General features: G+C 37.2%; 1 protein-coding gene across 4 annotated transcripts in view; it reads right to left on the bottom strand.

Moving 5' to 3' along the window:
* Window positions 1-21947, bottom strand: part of KDM4C (lysine demethylase 4C) — a 268004-nt gene that overhangs the window by 60700 nt on the left and 185357 nt on the right. For all 4 annotated transcript variants that reach the window (XM_068666441.1, XM_068666442.1, XM_068666443.1 and 1 more), the window contains 2 exons: window positions 14123-14178; window positions 8084-8192 (listed from right to left, as the gene is read on the bottom strand). In XM_068666441.1, coding sequence (XP_068522542.1) covers window positions 8084-8192; window positions 14123-14178 — 165 coding nt within the window. The remainder of the gene's footprint in view (window positions 1-8083; window positions 8193-14122; window positions 14179-21947) is intronic.

Genomic DNA, 21947 nt, shown 5'->3' with positions numbered 1-21947 from the left:
CCCGAAGTGGCCAAAGGGGTATTCCATACCATCTGACATCATGCTAAACAGTATATAGGGGTGGCTAGCCACAACAGTATATATATATATAGGTGGCTAGCCTAAACAGTATATAGGGGGGGCCGGACTGCTCGGGGTTAGGCTGGGCATCGGTCAGCGGGTGGTGAGCAATTGCATTGTGCATCACTTGTTTCATACACATTATTATTATTAGTAGTATTATCATCATTATTGTTATTATTATTGTTATTATTATTTTTCTGTCCTGTCTCTATCTCAGCTCACAGGCTTTACTTTCCCGTTTCTCTCCCCCATCCCAGAGAGGGAGGGGGGAGGTTGAGTGAACAGCTGTGTGGTGTTTAGCTGCCGGCAGGGTTAAACCACAACAGTTTCATAAAGCATTATTTAAATTCTGCACTCTACTCTATACACATTTAATCCTTGCTGGCTGCTATACCTATGTCAGAGCAAGCACATGTACATGTATTTCTGTCTTTTTCCTGGCTGTTTTCATTTTCACAATTTTTCTTTTCCCTTCTACATGTTGTATCATTTTCTAAATCAAATGTTTTTCTACACAAAATTTTGATACACAGTTACAAAAAAAAAAAGGTTAAAAAAATAATAAAAAAAAATGTAAATTTTAATTTAGAAATAATTCCAAATTTTAGAATGTCCACCAGCACCCATCATTTATGTTCCTGAGGAAATAAAGTAACTCTTAACAACCTAACGGAACACTATTTTCATAATCCTACACACTAAGCAATATTTTTTTCAGCAACATAGTGTCACCAGCCTTGACAAAAGAGGAAGATAAACTATGGCATAAAATGACTTATCAAATATTACAGTGTGTGCAAAGCCCAGATGAATAACCACAGAATGAGACCCCAATTCAATAAATCCATTTTCTCCCTGTTCAAATAGGACCTCCTACCTTATTGGTCAAATTAGATCTTGCAAATGCATTCCAGTAAAAAATTAAGCTTTTATATTAAATACAATCAGAAGCCCTTTTGCCCTTTTGGACAAAAACTATTTCTGTCCCTGAATACCCAAATCATATTTGAAAGTGGTCTCTGACCTTTAAAGCATGTAAGCACTTCTGAAAGCTTTATTAGGAGGCTGAAATAAATTCAAGGCAAAAATGAAAATAATTTCAGCGTTTCTATACATATATATTAATATAAATGTTATAATTTTTTTTTTTTTTTTTTAACTTATGTGAAGTAAAACCATGTACATAACTGATGCTCCTCATGTTTTTCAGTTGCTCCTTTGCTGTCATCAAATTATTAGAGGTGGGAGAGTTATTCCATGCTTGACAATGTAGAATATCATCTATGAAATTAAATGATTCTTTACTGTTGACATTATTATTCAATTCAAAACTTAGTATTTAATTTAGCTCTTCAGTGACATTCGCCTTTGGACAGCTACCTGTTTTACTCATGATTTAGCTTTGTCCAACAGCTAAACTGCCAGTTTATCTATGGACACAAATAAGTATACACGTGAGCTCATCTATACGCAAATACAGATTGCGTAGATGCATAGACAGAAATGAACTTAAAGCATACACCCAAGTCTGATTGTCAGACTTACACAGCTTAAAAAAAAAATTAGTAATATAGGAAATACCCATTTTATTGCTTACAGTTCTCTCTGTTCCTCTGTTCACTAATAAAAAGAAATTCAGAGGACCAGTTAACGTTTTAACCACTCTGCTTTCATTGATACAGATGGGCCCAATTCCACAGACATTATTTGTAGTAAGACATATCTGATGTTTTCCATCTTTTTCTGAAGTCTTTAAAGTTTGGTGCTGCTCCTAGATACAAATTTAACAGTTTGCAATAGGAGCTGCTCATCATAGCAGATTATTCAAATAGTAAGTACTACACGGCCATCAGTGTACATTCTTTTAACACACTTATTAAAAATTGAATGAATGTTGCAACTAAAGCATGTAAACTAAATTGTATTTTGTGCATAATTGCAATGAGTCACTAAATTTTAAACTAATTATATATTTCAGTAGCTTAATCAACTATCAGATCATTTTTACTTTAAAATTTGTAATTGAAAAAGTGTGCTACTTAATGGTATTTCACTGTTATTTTTAAATGAAATATTTCAAAATTGATCACAAAATTTGTCTATTTTACTCCCATATTCTGTGACAGTGCAATGTGATAGTTAATTCATAAATTTATGTATGGTAAATTGATTGTCCTCTATTGTCCTTCCAGCAATACTTTTAGAAATGTTGAAGAGCAATTAATACCTCTTTGTATTACCAGAAATGCATGGCAACACTGGTATACTCACTACAAATGTTTATTTACTCTTTCACAAACACAGCTGTGATAGTTTTACTATCCCACTGTAGTTTAATAAATGAATTTTATTACAAATTAAAACACAGAAAATGAGCAGTGTCCTCAAATTTCTTCTTAGGCTCAAATCCTTCTCAGGCTTATATGTTATTAAAATAGAATGACAGACAGAAGAATATTTGCCCATTCTTTTAAAGCTCATACACATCTTCCATTTGAATCCATTCTTCAGTGGCATACCACAGAGAAACCTCTGTATTTTCAGAATTGATGTACCTTTCAAAACTATAATCTTTGGCTTTCAAGCTCACTATTATTTGCCTTCAGGTGCAAATTTTAAAGTGTATAGGCTTCTAAAAAGAATTTTATGGCTTCAGCCAGATACTGAAAGGCTTGTAGATCAGTCATCATCACAGTGTAAATTTCTTTTCAAAATAATGTTCCTCACTCAGAGTACACTTGTGCTTATACTTGGTTCACTTGTCAAATACAAATTTGAGGTCATCAAAAGCTTCAGGGCAACTTCAGCTATTCCAAAACTCATTTTCTACCTCTATTTTGTTGGAGAAATAGGATTTCAAATGTAAAAATAATAGGAAGCTCTACAGATAAAGAAACAAAGCCATATTATGTGCATGCTTCAGTACAGCATTGCAGTGGCTGCCTGTAAAGACAGTCAATCCAATACCCAAGCATTTTAAAACACTGACAGTATAAAACGCAGACAATGCATCCTGCAATAGAGTTGATATGTATTCTATTCAAAACAAGATTTTAGAATTGACATCTTAAATACATAGGTTTAGGAACAGATGCTAATGATTCTATTTAAATGGTTTTTTTACAGCAGATGAAACATTGAAACACTCCTATTTATAATATCTACTGTTCATTGTAAGTCACGCGTCTGACAAGGGTAAATGAAATTACGTTCGTATTCCTGCTGGCTTAGGCTCCTTGGCCATATAATAGGAAATGTTTGTATTTAATCTATTTTTAAGTTGTATGTTTTATTGAAATAGAATGACAGATGAGAGTAGTTATTCTTTCTTTTAAAAGCTGGGTTTATGTTTGAGAGGTCAGTCTCATTTTTCATCCCCCAAGATTTTTTTCCTGCAGCTATAGTTCAAATTTATAATTACAGCTAAGTAATTAACATTCTTTCGAAAGCAGAGACCATCTAAATACTTGGAGGAAACCTTTTCCATTGTCAAAGTAAAATGGAGTTTTTTCATGGACTTTGACAAGTCCAGGAATCCACAGTCTGTTTTCTATGACCCAAAGCCTCTTAAAATATAAACAGCCAAAAAGTTTTCAAAAGCAGGAGTTTACACCCAAGCTTCTCTCAGACACTTAAGGACATGCAGAATAAAACAAAAATAAGAAAAAAAAAAATAAACTCAGCTAGAAACCCAAGTTTTATTTATTTCGGGTAAGCAGTTAAGATGCCATTAAGCTATGTTGGGATGGAAGCTGATACCACAAATCCACTGAGTCATGGCGTAAGCTTTCCACAAATCACACACCCATTCCATATGGCCACCAGCTGAAACTCAACATACGTATTCAGACAGGTTGCATGTGGTCCCCCCTCAACACTATAACTTCTCATCAACTTTGTCTCCTCTTTTACCTCCTCCAACCATTTTCACTATGAAGAAACACTACTAAAATTGCTATTTGTTTATTGTCCCTCTTTAAATTTCCTTGTACAACTGCTGTTAGAACTGGGAGATCCCTAGACCATCCCAACTAACAGCACATACCAGACAGTCCAGTGATCATCAGCAGCCAGTGTGTGTTTAGTGATCAGACTCAGTAGGTCAGGTTGACAGTTGCGCTTGATTACCTCGAACATCTTTCCCAACCTACATGACTCTATTATTCTAAGTATCTGCAGACCAGCTGTAGTTTACAGTTTAAAATATATATTGTGGTAAGGATCTTTGATACATTTCATTCTAGAACCTGAGCATAAACCTCTGTATTCTACATCTACATCCAATGTATTTTCCTCCTAGCTTGATAATCACAAACTGTAATTTCACATGACTGTTAGAACTCAAAGTGTCTGATGGATGTGATCACACAAGCTGAATCTAAAAGCCTGACCGAGGCCTGACTCTGACAAAAGAGACCAGGGCAATCTAATTTTCCCATCCACATAACTATCAAAGAAAGATAAAAGTTATTGTCACAGAAAGATAAAGAGGAGAGGTATAGCGCCTTTGTGAGTTTCTCTCTATACTGAGGTTGAGTGGGAGGCCTCTTGCTTCCACATGAAAAGTCAGCTAGATTCCATCAGTATTATGAATATATACCCCTGAAATACAATGTACTACACAAACGGTTTTATTTCAACACACTATGTAGCATATTATTTTCTTTTACATTCCCCTATGAAAGATGAAGCACCAAAATCTTTTGTCACTATTGGTTTAGACCCTATCCACTAGCATTAAAGAACTTTTTTCAAGGGAATTAATTTTTTACGAACATTTCAATGTGTCATGTGAACTTTCAGCAATGACAGAACATGACACATAACCCACTGAAAAAAAGCTGGAGAAACATGACAACATTTTGTCATTCTATAAAAACAAAACCCCAGTAATTTGCAAACATGAAATTGTTGGATAAAAAAATAACAGCTACTGTAAGTTCAATATAAATACTGACTTCTACTCTGGGAGAAATCAGTGTATGCTGAATATTTAATAATAGAAAGATTGATAGAAAACACACAGATTTCAACCCAAAAAATGCCTAGTGAATTAAAACTATTTAATAGCAATTGGTATACATACCAACCAGGCAATAAAAACAGCCTTCCAATATGTTCACATTTGCACAGATGTTATTTAATTTGTCAAAAAGAAAACATTGACTTTTTATTTCCTTTGATATTCCTTTGTAGATGATACATTACAGAAAATGTCAGCTCCATCTCTAAAGATCTCTGAAAATAGTAAATGTTCTGCTTACTTCTTATTATTTCAGAGAGAGAAAGACAGGAAGCAAGGGAAAGGGAAAGTAAGGACGGGAGAGAGGAAGGAATGCAGACAGGAAAAGGGAAGACAGTTCGAAATATTTAAAATATTTTAAACAACTAGAACTAGTTACTCTTACATCGAGTCTTACAAAGAGTCCTACAAACACTCTATAAAGTGTTTGTAACACTCTACAAACACTCTACTCTTACAAAGAGTCTCTCTCCATCTTTTTTTTAAGTCCACTTTATGTACTGAAAGGACACAATGAGGTCATCCTTGGAGCCTTCTCTACTTTACGCTGAAGAGCCCCAGCTCTCTCAGCCTTTCTTCATAGGAGAGGTGCTCCAGCCCTCTCATTAACTTCGTGTTCCTCCCCTCGACCTGCTCTAACAGATCAACATCCTTCTGCTGCTGGGGGCTCAGACCTGGGTGCAGCATTCCAAGTGGGGCCTCACAAGAGCAGAGCAGAGGGGGACAATCACCTCTCTCAACCTGCTGGCCACTCCCCTCTTGATGCAGCCCAGGAATATACAGCCTTTAAGAGATAGTCAAACTGCATACTTCCCTTAAATTAGGACAAGCATAGCTACTTCAATATAAATTCAATGCCAGAAACTAAGTCTTGGAAAAGTAAGATTTAATGAGCCAATCCCAGATTAGAGTGCTGCATTCCCTCACAGTAAGGGTATCCACTACTGGGGCAACACTACATATATTACTGCTTTAAAGTATCCTGCCTCTCATTTTATTGTATTCAACTGAGTTCCTTAATCACAGTATTAATTCCACTCAAATATACTAACTCTGTTATTATTTATTTTTTTAAAGGAAAACAAGCACTGTATTTTAAAACATTCAGGGACTCACAGGAGACCAGAAGGGTGTATGTAGCTAAATACAGTCTGTAGTGCCTCAGTGTAATTTTATATTGATGGAGGCTTCAAGAACTGAAAAAATACTAAGGACTGTAACCCATCTTTTATCAACTGCAGGAAAGAAGAAAAAGTTGTCAGTTATGAACAAATTCTTAGTATAATTGCCTCATATTTTGCAGAAATGACCTAAGAATTGTAAATCCTGAAACCTCACAAATTTTGTGCATTTTGGCTCCATATCTTTATAGTCAGTAATTTAAAATTAATTTGAGCCTTCTCCAGAAGGCTCCTACTACTCTTACACAGTTCAAGTCATGGACAGCCCATCAGAACGTGAATTTCAACACCTGGTAAATTAAACATTTTTGTGGTTTCAATCTCTAAATCAACCATTTCTGATCAGACAGATGTCTGTGACTGTTTAAGATCCTCAAAAAATATAACTGAACATTAAATTAATTCACAGTGCTTCTACTGGTTGTATTTTCTGATTAGGAAGAATTTGTGACTCTCTTCAAACTCATTAAGAAGACTCTGTAGGTTCAAATAGGATTCTGAGAGATTCTGTCAGTGTGGGAACAAGAAGAGCATGCAAGTATACTGAAACAGCAAGAAAAAGAATTCCATGGTTTAATGTTCTGAGGCAAGAAACTGGAGGGAAGGATGGTGAAAAAACATTTAGACCATTCAACATTTTCAACAGAGGGTATTAAACTAAACAAATACCAAAATAGCATTCAGGAATATTTTTTAAATTGTGGAGGTAATTAGCTTTCAACATTTTTTGGACTAAGTTATACATAAAGTGTTTAAAAATATGCTTTATGTGATTCAAAAAAGGGATGTGGAAAACAAACTTTAGATTTTTTGAACAAAAATATAGAACAAATTACCATTTGAAAGACATCTAATTTAAATTAAAGATGCATCTCCACATTCATAAAAATAGCTACAAAACATAATGAATGAAATGAAAATGTAACAAAAAGGTTAATAGTTCAAAATGATGAAGTAAAAGGAGCTAATATAAAGTCAGGTAGGTCAAGAAATATTTTTGAAATAGCACGGAGCAGATGCAGAAAAGCGATGGCATCATTGCCCGGCATGTTTCCATGTCCACTAGTCACTTTCTGTTTATCAGAAGATGACATCACAGAGACGCAAATGCTGGCAAATTTAGTAATTCTCATGTAACACGGTAAGGAAAATTCTCCATGTTGCATGTCTTCTGATTTTGTACATCAACTTTCCAGAATGGCAGTGTTATTCAGGATGTAGCACAGGGTACAACTGTTAGTAATGGATGTATTTGTATTTACGTTTTATATCCGCTTTAAAAATTCTTCAGGAAACAGTTTGGTAGGGTTTTTTTAGTCCAATATAATGTGTGATCTGTTTTGTGCACATTTTTCAATACCCAGATGGCAGAGATACTGCTTGACAACCAGATCATACATCCTTTTACCTCAACAAATTGTTCCTTGAGGCAAAAATACATAATAAAAAGACCTCACAAACATGTACTGTGCGATACTCATAGCCCGGGTTTCAACACTTCCATGACCAACACAGTTACAAAAGTTAAACATTCACAGTTGACACTGGTCAAGTTTGTTGTCATTCTTTTGGGGAACGCAGGTATGAATTTCTCTCTCATCAAGTACTAAAGGTTGTCAAAAGTGTTAATGAAATGCCATTATATGTCAAAAGCAAGAATCCAATCTTGATAAAATCCCAGATACTTGCTCATAACCTTAGACAGTTTACTGTTCTGTACTTTGCAATAGTAATCACAAATAAGATTTTGAATACATTTCAAAATATTGCCTTATTAGCAAAGAATACATCAAGTATGTACGAATATACTACTCACCAATTTCAATCTTTGTAAAGGTATTCTGCTAGTGTCTATTGGTGTACGTTCCATAACATTAACAAATCTCACTTCTGGAATGGCAATTGCACACATTACATGCGCCCACCTGTGAAAAGCAGCAAGTCAAGAATACCACCAAAAAAACATAGAAATATAAGTGTTAAGATGTTTCATTACTTTTATTTTGTTTGTTTCATTTTTAAAAGGCAACCATCTCCAGGTATTTCCCTTATTAGGATTTCTGAAGATTTCTTTGAAACATAGTTAACAAACTTTACAATACTAGCACTTCATGTAAATATCATTTCTGACTGGCTTTTTATGACAACTTTTTTTTGAAAATTATTTTTCATATTCAATTTGTTAAGTGCAATACTATCGTAGGTGTGCTATTCAGGTGCACATGCACAGACTATTTTATCCATATGCAATTTATGACCTTTAACATTTTCACAGAATCATAGAACATCCCCAATTGGAAGGGACCCACAAGGATCATGCAGTCCAACTACTGGCTCCATACAGGATACAAAAAATCAGACCATGTGTATGAGAGTGTTGTCCAAATGCTTCTTGAACTCCAGCAGGCTCAGTGCATTGACCACTGCCCTGGAGAGCCTGTCCCAGTGCGTGACCATGCTCTAGGTGCAGAAGATTTCCCTAACACCCAGCCTGACCCTCCCCTGTCCCAGCTCCATGCCATTCCCGCGGGTCCTGTCGCTGTCCCCAGAGAGCAGAGCTCAGCGCATGCCCCTCCACTCCCCTCGTGAGGGAGCTGCAGGCCGCCATGAGGATTCCCCTCAGCCTGCTCTGCTCGGGGCTGAGCAAACCAATGGACCTCAGCTCATACATCTTCCTGGTGAGACATTCCACTATCCTTGTTGCCCTACTTCGGACACTCTTCAATAGTTTTATGTCCTTAAACTGTGGTGCCCATAACTGCACACAGTACTCAAGGTGAGGCTGCACAAGCACAGAGTAGAGCAGGACAATCACTTCCTGTGACTGGCTAGCAACGCTGTGCTTGATGGACCCTAGGATACAGCTGGCCCTTTAGGCTGTCAGGGCATGCTGTTGACTCAAGCTCATCTTGCCATTGACCAGAACATCCCAGGTGGATCATACACACTTGCTCTGTTAAATTTCATACAGCTGGTGATTGCTTAACTTAGTACCATCTGCAAACTTACTTAGTATGCATTCAAGTCTTGTGTCCAGAACATTTATAAAAACATTGAATAAAACTGGCCCTAGAATGGTGCCCTGCAGAATCCCACTAGTAACTGGCCACCAGTCCAATGTAGCCCCATTAACCATAACGTTTTGAGCCCAACCTATCAGACTACTCTTCACCCTTCAAGTAAGATTTTGTAAAGAAGATATATGCTGTACATTTTGTCTGGAAGGATGTTGTTACAGACCGTACTGAAAATTTTGCTGAAATCCAAAAAAAACATGTCTACTGGCTTCCACTGGTCTATAAGGTGGGCAACTTTGCCATGAAAGGAAATGAAGTTAGTAACTCCCATAACAATCTTTTCCATAATTTTACCCGGCATTGAAGTACAGCCGACAGGCTTGCAGTTACCAGGGTCTTCCTTCTTACCCTTCTCGAAAACTGGGACAACATTTCGTAGAATCATAGAATCATAATATCATTAAGATTGGAAAAAAACTCCAAGATCATCTGGTCCAACTGTCCCCCAACCACCAATATCACCCACTAAGCCATGTCCCTAAGTACCACATCCAACCTTTTCTAAAACACCCCCAGGGACGGTGACTTTACCACCTTCCTGAGCAATCCATTCCAATGCGTGACTGATCTTTCTTAGAAGAAATGCCTCCTAATTTCCAACCTGAACCTCCCCTGGTGCAACTTGAGGCCATTCCCTCTTCTCCTATCACTAATTATATACCACCTTCCAGTCAGCTGGGATCTCTCCAGATTCCCAAGACCACTGAAAAATAACTGAGAGGTCTCACGAGGACATCAGCCAGTTCTTCGATTAACCTAGGATGCATCCCATTGTGCTCCATAAACTTACAGACATTCAGCTGAAGCAACAAATCCAACAATTATTTGGAGTTGTCTGGGAGTTTATTGTTCCCACGGTGATAGTCTTTCAACCCAGGGCTTACGGGGTCCCAGAGCTCATCACTGACAGAAGTTAATAAGTCATTAAACGTCTTTGCTTTACCTATATCCTTATTTGTGAGGTGACCAATCTCATCAAGCTACAAGACCAATATTATCTCCGGTCCTTTTTTGCTAATGACAGACTTTAAAAAAAAAACTTTTTGCTGTCCCTTCCCAGTACTAGCCAGTTTCAACTCCAACTGAGCTTTGGCCATTCAAATTTTCTCCCTGCAACGGTGAACAGCATTTCTGTTGTCCTCCCATGATACCTGACCTTGTATTGTGTTTATGTAGCAAGGTTTTCGTAGCTGGGGGCTGCAGGGGTGGCTTCTGAAGATTCCAGAAGCTGTCCCATGTTAGATAAGGGCCAGTTTCAGCTGGATACAAAAGGGACCTGCTGCTGGCCAGAGCCAAGCCAATAAGCCATGTTGTTTGTGCCTCTGTGAGAGCAGACTTAAGAAAGGGAAAAAAAAATGCTGGGCAACAGCAGCTGGGAGAAGAAGGAGTGAGAAGCAGCCCTGCAGCCCCCTAGGTCAGTGCAGCAGGAGGGCAGGAGGTGCTCCAGGCAGGCAGCAACAATTACCCTGTGGCCTGTGCAGGAAAAGGCCCCTGGTGGAGCAGGCTGTCCCCCTGCAGCCCATGGGTCCCACATGGAGCAGATCTCCACGCTGTAGCCTGTGGAGGAGCCCCTGGTGGAGCAGGTGGATGTGGCCTGGAGGAGGCCCATGGAGAGCCCCCGCAGGAGCAGGCCCCAGGCCAGAGCTGCAGCCCGTGGAGAGGAGCCCACGCAGGAGCAGGGGGGGTCTGGGGGGAGCTGCCACCCACCCGTGGGGGACCCGTGCTGGAGCAGTTTGCTCCTGGGGGATGGATGGACCTTATGGGACGGAGCCATGTGGGAGCAGTGCTTGAGAAGCTGCTGCCTGTGGGCAGCCCCCGCAGGCTCAATTAAGGAAGGACGGCATCCTGTGGGAGGGACCCCACGGGGAGCAGGGGCAGAGAGGGACCTGTGAAGGAGTCGTGGAGATGAAGTACTATAGACTGTCTGCAGCCCCCATTCCCCTGTGTCACTTGGGGGAGGAGGTGGAAGGGCAAGGAGGTGGATGGGCAAGGTTTTGGTTTGCTTTTAGTTTCTCACTGCTCTAGTCTGCTAGTTATAGGCAATATATTATATTACTCTCCGGATGCTGAGTTTGTTTTGACCATGACAATAATTGTTGAGTGATCTCCTTGTCATTATCTCAACATTTGAGCCCTTTTGTACTGAGTATGGCTGGGATGGAGTTAACTTTCCCTGAAGCATCCCATACAGTGCTGTGCTCTGCACCTGTAGCTAGAATAGCACTGGTATCACTCCAGTGTTGTGTCTGCTGCTGAGCAATGCTGGCACTGCCTCAGGACTTCCTCCAACCTCACCCCCCAAGAGCCAGCAGGCTGTGGATAGGCAAGAAGTGGGGAGGGAACATCACCAGGGCGGTGTGGAAGGGGAAGGAGAGGGGGGTGCACTCGTGAAGATGTCTGTCCTCCCAAACAACTGCTACATGTATTGAGGCCCTGCTTCCTGGACGTGGCTGAACATTGCTTGTTGATAGGAAGTAGAGAGTAATTTCTTTTCTTTCTGTGCTTCTGCACTTCAGCCTTTGCTTGGTTTTTGTTTTTGTTTCTTTTTTTTTTTTTTCTTTCACTCTTTCCTTTAATGAAATTATCCTTATCTCAACCTGTGATTTTTTTTTTTCTTTCTTTCCAGCATACTTTCTTCTTTTTTTCCAGGGGAGTGGAGGAGTGAGAGAGAGGTTGTGATGGAGTTCAGCTACCCAGAACGGTAAAATCCCAGACCTTTCCATCATACAGATAATACGTGATTATACAAACTATAATATAACATACAGGGACTAAGTAAACTGTTGTCATGTAATGTTAAAGTTGTATCTGCCTAAGTGTGAAATAAGAGCTGTATGTAAAGATGATATACCCACTAGTAAGTTATGCAGGTCAGCCCAAATGAAAGCAGATAAAGTATGTAGATCTATCATTTTATTATGGAGACTATTCCACTTATATTTCAACATACAGAAAACATCTCATCTCACTTTGAGAATTCTTTTTTTTTTACTTCTAATAACAACTTTTTTTTTCCTCCTTGCTGCCTGCCTGCAAAAGTACATTGTCTTAACAGTAGGTGTCTTACCATCTAAGCTTTATGGGGAAAGAAATGCTGTAAATAGAATGTCTATTCGATAAATCTAGACTCAAGCTCTTATACTCTGACGGCTATCAACCTAACAGGACTCGTAACAATTGCTGTCTTCACTCAAGAAGGAATCGCAGCTCTCCTTTACCGCAAATTGTAACTCCCCCACCATGTCTGATTTATAACTTTTTAAATCTAAGTAATGCCAATTCTGCATCTCTAATGAGTATATGAGAGAGAAGGAAGGAAGAGAATGCTTATGTTGGATTTTCTACTTGTTGGAGAAAAAAAAATGGATCATAACCTTCTGAAAGGTTTCAAAAGTTTGAAATGGTAGATAGAACAGTGTTAAGTATGGGTGAGGACTCAACATTTTATAGCAACTATAATCTGTTATGCGAACAGGAAAACAAGAGTTGAATGACTTTTACAAAGCTGTTATTTCACAAATCTGTAACAGAAACCTAGAGAGAGATATAATGCAAAACCAAAGACTTCAGGTATAGTTCTGCAGAGGAATACATATTCTGCAGATCCCTGAGTTTTTTCTTTTTTGTCCTATGAATAAATCTTATGAAAAAATTTAAATTAACTGATCTACAAAAAAAAGACTTATTTTCAAAGATGTAATCTGTCAGTTCCAAATATAAAAATGACATCATAAATTCTGTTTAGATTACACAGTTTGTCTTTTTATTATTTTTTTTTCCTGGTTAGAAAAAGCAAGTAACAAATAACTATTATGGGGAGTTTAAAGCAGAGATATAAAGCAGCTAAGTATTTTCATGAGTTTGTCAAAACCTTCATTAATTTGATAACAATATTAATGCTTCTGAAGATAATTGAATTTTACATACAACCTTCTCCTCAACCAGAAATTTACAAAATGCAGAGAAAAACACTATGCAACCAATTGCAAATGATTGATAAATAAATTCTGGCCTGCTAAGTGGAAAAGAACATTGCAGCTAGATGAGCACTTATGACTGTAGTCCAAAGGGATTTATAAAGAAAGTGGTCTACATGATATTGCTAATATACTACAACTATTTAACTAATTATGTGAAAACCCCAAATGCATGAAGACTGTTTCAGTATTGGGCTTTAAAAATGTTAAGCCACAACATTTCTCATTTTATTTATTTAGGTTACCTGGTATACTGCACTATCATAAAAATGAAGAGAAAAATACTAATGCTGTTAATAGTATGATGTCAGAAACAATACTATTTTTGACAGCGTATGATAGAAACGTACTTAGAAAAACATTTCAAGTCCAGAAGTATTTTAATATTACTCAGATTAATTAATATAAAATATTGTTTCCAGCAGAAGTTCAAAGGCTCCCTATTAAATTCTGTAATCACAAATTTCCAGGAATAAAGAAGAATACGCATTTCACTGTTTGGCAAGATTTGACCATGCAAACAATGACAAATGAGCTCTCATTTGCTTCCTTTACACAACAACCAGCAGAATGGAATTTGGAACACATAAGCCTGTGCAAATACCAAAACAAATGTACATTTTAGGATGTATTTCACAAAATGGCAGCTGCACTTTTCAATAGGAGTAATTTTAATTCTGCAATGATTCAACTTAAAGGGACACTGTCAAATAATTAAGCTTACAAATGCTCTGTACATGGGAATGGATTGCGAAAAAAATTAAAACAAGAACATGCAATCTTGACAAATAGATTACTTACTTCTTGTCAGTAGTTTCCTTTAATGCACCACCTCTCAAATTGCAGAGACAACATTCCTAAAAATAAAAACAGTGTAGAAACAAGTCTTATTCAGCTGATCTTAAGGATATGTAAATTGCTAATGTAATTAAGTGCTGGGTCACAACCTGCCACTTATAAACACTGCATTTCCTTACAGGAAAAATAGAAGAATATATAACAACAAGAGTCATGACTCAAAAAAGCTGAAGAAAAATGTTTTAAATATTAGTCTTGAACAAAGTGATAGAATTACTTTGAAGACAGTAACAAATGAAAAGGCAATCAGTATTGCAATAGAAAGGCTGCAATTGCCATGCAGCTTACTAAGGTAAAACAAAGTAAAATTATGTATAATTAGCTTAATAAAAGTTATCAAATTCTTGACTTGTAAGTAATTGATTCAACTCAAATAACAAAACAGGTCAGTCTTTGCTGTACCGTTTCCTATAAGCCCTTTCCTAAAAACAAGGAAACAACTTCCCTTTCCTACTTCCTTGCGACAAATAAATTATCTTTGCAATTTAAGCAGATAACTTTTTGCCTTACATACCAATACCATTGAGAACTCTCATACAGTACCACTTTCATCTAATTAGTGTTACTACAAAGGTGTGGAGAAGAGAAATGAGGTTAACTAATTTAACCACAAGAGACCTGGGATGGGACTCAACATATTCAGGTAACAGTTCCCTTTGTAACAGTGAACAATGACCATTAAATAAGGAAATCCATGGGCTTAGGATACCAATTCCTTCAGGTATTCAGAGGAGACTGAGGAGGAACAGGTAGCTTCTGCATTAAAGAGGAACACTGGAACATAACGGGGCCGGTATTGCAGCACTTAGCACGTGTTTCAACATATAGTGCGTATAGCTTTAGGGAGCTTCTTCAATGCAGGAAAAAGCTTCAATAGCGTAATACTCCATAGGACTACACTCATAATCCATATGATTTGAATTGTTTCTTCCAGAGCCACCCTTTTTACTCAATCAGCTGTACCTTTGTGAGATTCTCACACTGCATCTTATGAAATCTCCTCTTGTATCAAGCCTAACAAAACTGGACAGAGGGGCAGGAGTAGGTGGAATGGAGAACAATCAAAAGAGGGAGGCAGGGAGAAGGGCTGATTATTTCCTCTTTCTCCTCATTGTGTTCACTCTTAAAGGTAGGGCAAAATGGTGAGCCAGAATTCCTCTAAGAGAACTTACTCTTCCACTTCACATACCAAATACCGTCTAATGTACCATGTCTTATTTTAGGTTCAACTCATTACTCTGTGATGCTGTGCAACTGCTATACATAATTATCTTTCCAACACATAATTTCTTTCATATACATAATTACCTTCTAAGTATTTGTAGATACTTAGGGTATCATAACTACTTGGTATGCTTTTTGCCAACCTATACAGGTATTAAATTTTGTCAACCTCTGATCAAGTTCGTTCAAATTATCTTCAAATTCTTTTTCCATGTTTCTTACCCTGCTTTGGATGTCATTAGAATAATTTGGTGCTGCCATCCACATAGAAATACACTCAAGCTATATGAAGAATTATTACTCTTTCTTATCTTGAATAAATTTTGGTTTCAAACACAACACTCAGTTAGTTACTGAAAAGTTACTTAACTACACGAGGCTGACATAAAGACTTTCCCAAACTAGATGGTAAGGAATCAAATTGTTAAGTCTTTATGCGCTTTCACTGTGCAGAACTGATTCTGAGATAATACAATAAAAATTCCACTAAACAGCTACTGAGCATATTGATGTGTTTCCAATAAAGTACCACTGAAGTCATGGGAAATGTGATTCTAATTGACATTCAGTACTCAAGGCATTTACAAGTAGGTACTTACATGTGAAATCTACAGGATGAAACAGTCTATAGATCCTTAAACCTACCTGTGACTCCTGAGGAGCATCGATCACACAACCACAGAGTAATCCTACAGCACTGTGTCCTCTGCAATCTGATTTATCTTTAGATCCTTGCTTACAAATCAGCAAAGGCAAGATCTATTTCTGAGCTCTTCCTTTGATTCACTTCGACATTGTGAGTGAATGGGTCATCTTTTCTCCTATTAGCATTTAGCTTTATATACAGAGCTTGCCAGCTGAGCTACTGACCAACAGAATGTTCCTTTCCAACTTGTTAGTTTTACATAAGACAGTGGGAAATACAAGATGAAAACAGTAAAAATAGATGGGCAAGCTTCTCCAAAGCCATATGAGAGTAACAAAACAGATGAACCAAGCAGCATAAATATAATACTCAAAATGGAACATCCATTCAGTAAGAGGCAAATACCACATAAGCTCCTCATAGAAAAGGAGCTGTGAGGACTACTTGACAGTCTTTCTCTAACTCATTTGCAGTTTTGAAGGGGCAGGAAGCTTACAATGAAGATGTGGAATAACATCTGCAGATTGGTGAAGAGAACATGAGTCTGATTTAGTAGAAATCTTTGTGGGGAAAAAATCATTTTCCTCTTCAAAATTAAATGTTCAGCTTATCCTTCACCTGTGAATTCCCTCACATGCTTCCTGTTGTTTTTTCTTTTTTTTTTTTAATTGAAGCACTTTATTGATATTTATTGTATCAGAACAATTTGTCATTTGCAAAACAGAATACCTCTCAGTTTTGCAAAATAGAGATTCTTGCCCCTAACTTATGAGCTTTGATGTTTTTATTCCAGCTTACTTTGAAATTCAGTACTAAAATGTCAATGAACTTGTCCTGCTTCTAATTAATACTTTTTACTTTGAAGGAAAAGCTTAATCTGATCTTTTGCTGTGTAGTTTGTTAATGCAACTAGACAGTTCAAGGCCATAAAGTGGAGATGTTTCCCATTTCCCAGTCACCAGGGTCTTTGCTTGATTGCCATGACTCTTCAAACTTGATGGAGAGTGGCTTGGCAATAAGAAGTCATAACCCTTATCCACTAATTGCAAACTTTTCACACTAGGTTAGGAAAAAAAAAAAAGCCAGGTAAAAGAAGGTGACTCTAATTATTCTCAGCAGCACCAGCTAGAAAAAAAAAAAAATGTCCTACACACGGCCTGCAGGAACCAAATGTGTTTCTTTCTCAAAGACTACCTATATGAAACATCAGTGAGTCTACCACTGTCTAGTGGTGGTAGGCAATAATGAAACAGATTGTTGTCTGGTGGATACAGAACTTGAAAACGACATTGATGTTCATAGCAAATCTGTGTGAGAAGGCCCATAGTTAAAGCCTGTTAGATCTTTTTCTTACATCATCCTTGCTTCGCAAAACATTGTCCTATATCCATGTAGTTTGGCTATAAATTTATGTCCAGTTTCAACATACTGTGAACAATGAAAACACAGGACAGCTGATTATTAGAAATACTAAGATTCCTAGTAAAGGTATACCTGCCATGGATGGCACCGAGATCAGACTACATTAGCAATTATTACACTTGTCCTCATCAAAAAAAAAAGTGAGAGAGCTTTCTGTGTGTAAAATCCAGGATAGCAACAGACTTCAGAGCCTGGTCCTAGTATACATCCAGTATTCACTATTACTCTGTAAATCCTTTAAACAAGGATTTTATTACATTTGTATTTGCATGAGATAATAATTTCTTACACATATTTTACACTTATCAAAATTAAATCTTAGAATATTTTAAATTGCTCATCTGCTTAAAAATCTCCATTACATTCTGGAATTATAAAAGAAAACACTCTCTCCTCATAGCTGCATAAACTAAGCCATTTCCATATAATTCAGAAACCTTATCACACAAACGTTCACGTCACCTTTTAGATTTTCAGTGTAAGCAATGCATTTTTTCATAACAATACAGATCACATCTGCGGTTTCTGGACTGCACAGTCACCCTTGCTTACAATGAAACAGCATTTTGCAACCAATATTCCTAATCTGGTGTATGCTGTACTATCTGTTGCAGTCACTGCTATAAACAACAGCGAAAGTCAATGTGAATTAACCATGCTCTCTTTGGTACATACATCCAAAAGATGTATCACCCTTATTGGAATGATATGCCATTACTCAAGCATATTTAGTTACTGTTGCATGGATGAACACAAGGGGAAAAAAATGTTCGCATTTATTTATACATCAAAATGAATGCATTTGGTTGTTCTTGAGTATTTTTTGCATTCTACCAAAATAGAGTCATATTGACAATGATGCTAATTAAAAAACGGTTTTCACATTTTGATACTTGCACACTTACTTCACCAGCAATGGCATTCTGTGTCAGAAAGCTGTCTGACACAGAAAGGAAACACAGCTCAGTGGAGCCACAGCAGAGAGATGTACATGTATAAGTCAAATAATGTTTTTTCTTGTGGACCACTATGAACGTGTCACACTTGATCCTCTTTCTTTGTTAAACTGCTGTCTCTTTTTTCTTCCTGACCCTCTATTGACCCTGTAAATTATGATGGCACTTCCAAGGAATAATATTTATCCAGTTAAAAGAAATATACATCTATGTGGGTGGATAAATACAGGGTAAATAAAACATGTTATTCCTAATTAATTTTATCTAACATGTTTCGAAGAACGTCCTCATAAAATGTGGTGACAGAGTCTCCTCCATAATCACCCTAACAATCTTTTCCAGTCTTTTCATATCCCTGCCATCTGGAAGTTTTTACTAACAGCTAACCTGAAGGTTCCCTGCTGCAGTTTAAGCCTTTTTTTTTTTTTTTTTTTTTTTGCTTTTTGCTTTTTGCTTTATGCATCATAAACATGAAAAACAGATTGCTCCTTTCATTTTTGCCATTTTCCATCTACAGCTCCTTAGTAGGTTAAACTATCACTACTTTTTAAATCACTATCTTCGTCTGAGGTCACATCTTTACTTCTGAAATGCAATGAGAGCAAATTCTCAATAATATTAGGCAGAGCAGGATTAGCTGATGTCTTGAATCCCACATTTCCCTCCACAGTCTTCAATTCTTTGGATAGCACTGACTTTACGTTCATGCACTGCAACCCTCAGAAACCCTTCCACAGCAGTGGCTGGTATGATTGCTCCCCATTTCTGTGTCTGTTCTCAAGCTTCATTATCTTGCACTATTCCCTATTTAACTGCATCCTGTTTTCCAGATTAATAACCTTACTTCGCATATCTCATTGAGAGAGAGAAAGAGAGAAATGAAAAAAGCTTATATTCAGTTAACAACATCTGCAACAAGTGATAACTAAAGGATAACTAAGCGTGTTGCTGGTGTTCAGACCTGGAAAAAGACAACAGTATGGAGTCTGAAAGATCCCAATAAAATCATTAAGGCTTTGAAAAATACTTGACTAAGTATTCCAGCATAACATCCAGCAGGTGGTTGCTATCAGAGAACACCAGAATATAGCTGATTCAAACCAAACAAAAAGAAATGCTCTTCTCAAAATGTGATAAAGTTTGCCACATGTGGATGCCAAAAGTTTACTAAATGCAGGAAGTTGCTTCATTAGTTCATGAAAGAAATCCATCAAACGTTACCTTTTACCTAGTAAATACACAGGTAGTGCCTTTGCCTAAGGCAGTTTCTTATTAGCATATTGTTAGAGATTGGGAGAGCATTAGGAAATGCTTGCCTAAGACATATTCTTTCTGATGAATTCCTTTCTGTTCGTGTTGGAGACAGGATAACAAGCTAAAATTGTTTCTGTGTTAATTCAATAGAGCAGATCTTACTATTCTATGTAATCTGCCATTTTAAAGCTTTAACAAACACTTTGAAATGTTTTAGAAATCATACTTAAATATTAGGAACATCACGTTACTCAGTACTTAAGTGCATACTTCAATAGGAATTAAATATACATTTCATTTATTTTTCATGTGTTTGTAAGATTTTTTCTTCTGAAAAACAATGCATTAACTGAAATTTATGCATACATTATTATTACAAAGTTATTGTCATAACTTTATTATCACAGCTTTAAGTAGCAGTGATAAGGGAATAAATAATTTCACATAAGAATGCCTTTTGTCTGGTGGTCTGAAGCAATGAAAGTGTTTATAATGTTTTCTGCACTACAGGATTTTTGTAGGATAATTCTGTAGGATTTATCCAGTGAACAAGGTATTTCCACTCTTCTTTTGTCAACTAGTTTCTTATGCTTCTGTTGACTCTGTTTAGTGCCTAAAACCACTCAAAATGGTTAGCTCAGGTGTTGTTTTTTTTTTCAAAATACTTCTCATATGAAGTCAGAACAGTCATTTTCAGTTTTAAGAGTGAACTGCTGCAAAACTGTCACAGATATGCTGATTGGTCATATTTACAAGCTGGTTAGTAGAAAGTCTTCATTACTTAAAACAGGCATCTAATCGTGAACTCTCCACAGGTTAAGGCTAAGAAACATCTTTTATGTACTTCAGGCCATTCTGGTAGGCTTTTTTGATAGGAGCCTCTGAACTGAAAATGAATACCCTTAATGTTTCACCTTGTGAGGGCCAAGGTCACATCTTTTAGTAGTATTAACAAGGGTGTGCATTTGGAAATGGAACAGCTGCCTTTTCAGATAGCTCACGTCCTTAGCTCTTTAATATTTGTGTCTATTTTTATATTTGTGTAAAGAAAAAAGGTTGGGCTTTATCTTAACACATTCGCAGATGTTCTTTTCAGAAACTGCCCACTAATGAGTATTTTAATCTTTCCACACCAGGGGAATAATCTTCACTCAGAAGAATTTTTTTGAGATTGTTTAGTTTCAATGCAGAAGCAGTTACTCTTGCCATTTCAAGTTACTACCTTAAAATTACCTTTTTATAGACAAACTTCTGATTGAATAACAACTTACAAAGTTGAATAACAACTTACAGACAAATGAAGTGAGGCAAAGTGACAGGATCCACATTATGTCTGGGAGCTTCATTTATTAGCAGAATTGCCAGATGTTACCATTGCAACTCACCATCTTCAGCTGTTCATAAATGCTATCAAAGTTTCACCATTCTCTGCCTCAACAATGCCAACAATTTTTAGTATTAGGAACATTCAGAAAAGCATTTCAATTTTTTTTTTTAATGTCACTGAGAAGTCTTACTGTGCCCAGAATAAACTGTTATCAAGTTGTTTAGCATTTTGGAGATGCTGAAAGGTCACACTGATTGAGGAGGCTAAATAATTCCATGAAAGAAATCCACCAGAGGTAAGTATTTATTTCATACATATGCACATCTTTGGCTGAGGAAGATTTAGAAGCTGCAAGCTTGAAGTAAGTTCTTCAAATTTGAAAGTGGCTGTATGTCTGCTTTGGATGACATGCTTGTCTCTTTCAGATACATTCAAATCTGTTCGTCACCCACTTTTTGGAATTAAAAGTTTGCACATCATCAGCTAGTGAATCTGCACATTTTAGAAGGGAAATGCCATGAACATTCAGTCTGCCCTGCAAGTGTTTGATTCAGGGATGGCCAAAAATTTCCTTGAAATTGCAGCTTTCCCATCATGTCATGCTGAGGCAACAGTATATATACAGAGCAAGCAGTCTTTCTTCCCTGCTCTCTGCAACATTGAGAACTGTGTTCTGCATGAATGCAAGAAGCAAGAGAGAGTTGTCTGAGATAGAAAGACTTGGAAAGGAAAGGAGAGAGAGCTGAGATAGTGAATGGGAGTGAGCAGAGGTTTCTGTAAGCAGAGAATGAATGAACTGGCTGAGCTAAGACACTGCAAGAATCAAAACTCTCATTAGTTAGCGGGTGAAAATAACTCCCACGCTTGTTAGGGGTACCAGCCTAAAAAAGGACCTTTTTCAAGGTGCTACAATATGCACCTCCAAAGACAAAAACATAC

Source organism: Anas acuta, chromosome Z (assembly GCF_963932015.1).
Source record: "Anas acuta chromosome Z, bAnaAcu1.1, whole genome shotgun sequence".
NCBI lineage: Eukaryota > Metazoa > Chordata > Aves > Anseriformes > Anatidae > Anas > Anas acuta.
Note: the sequence above shows the minus strand (reverse complement) of the source record. Positions and strands in the feature narration are given on the sequence as shown.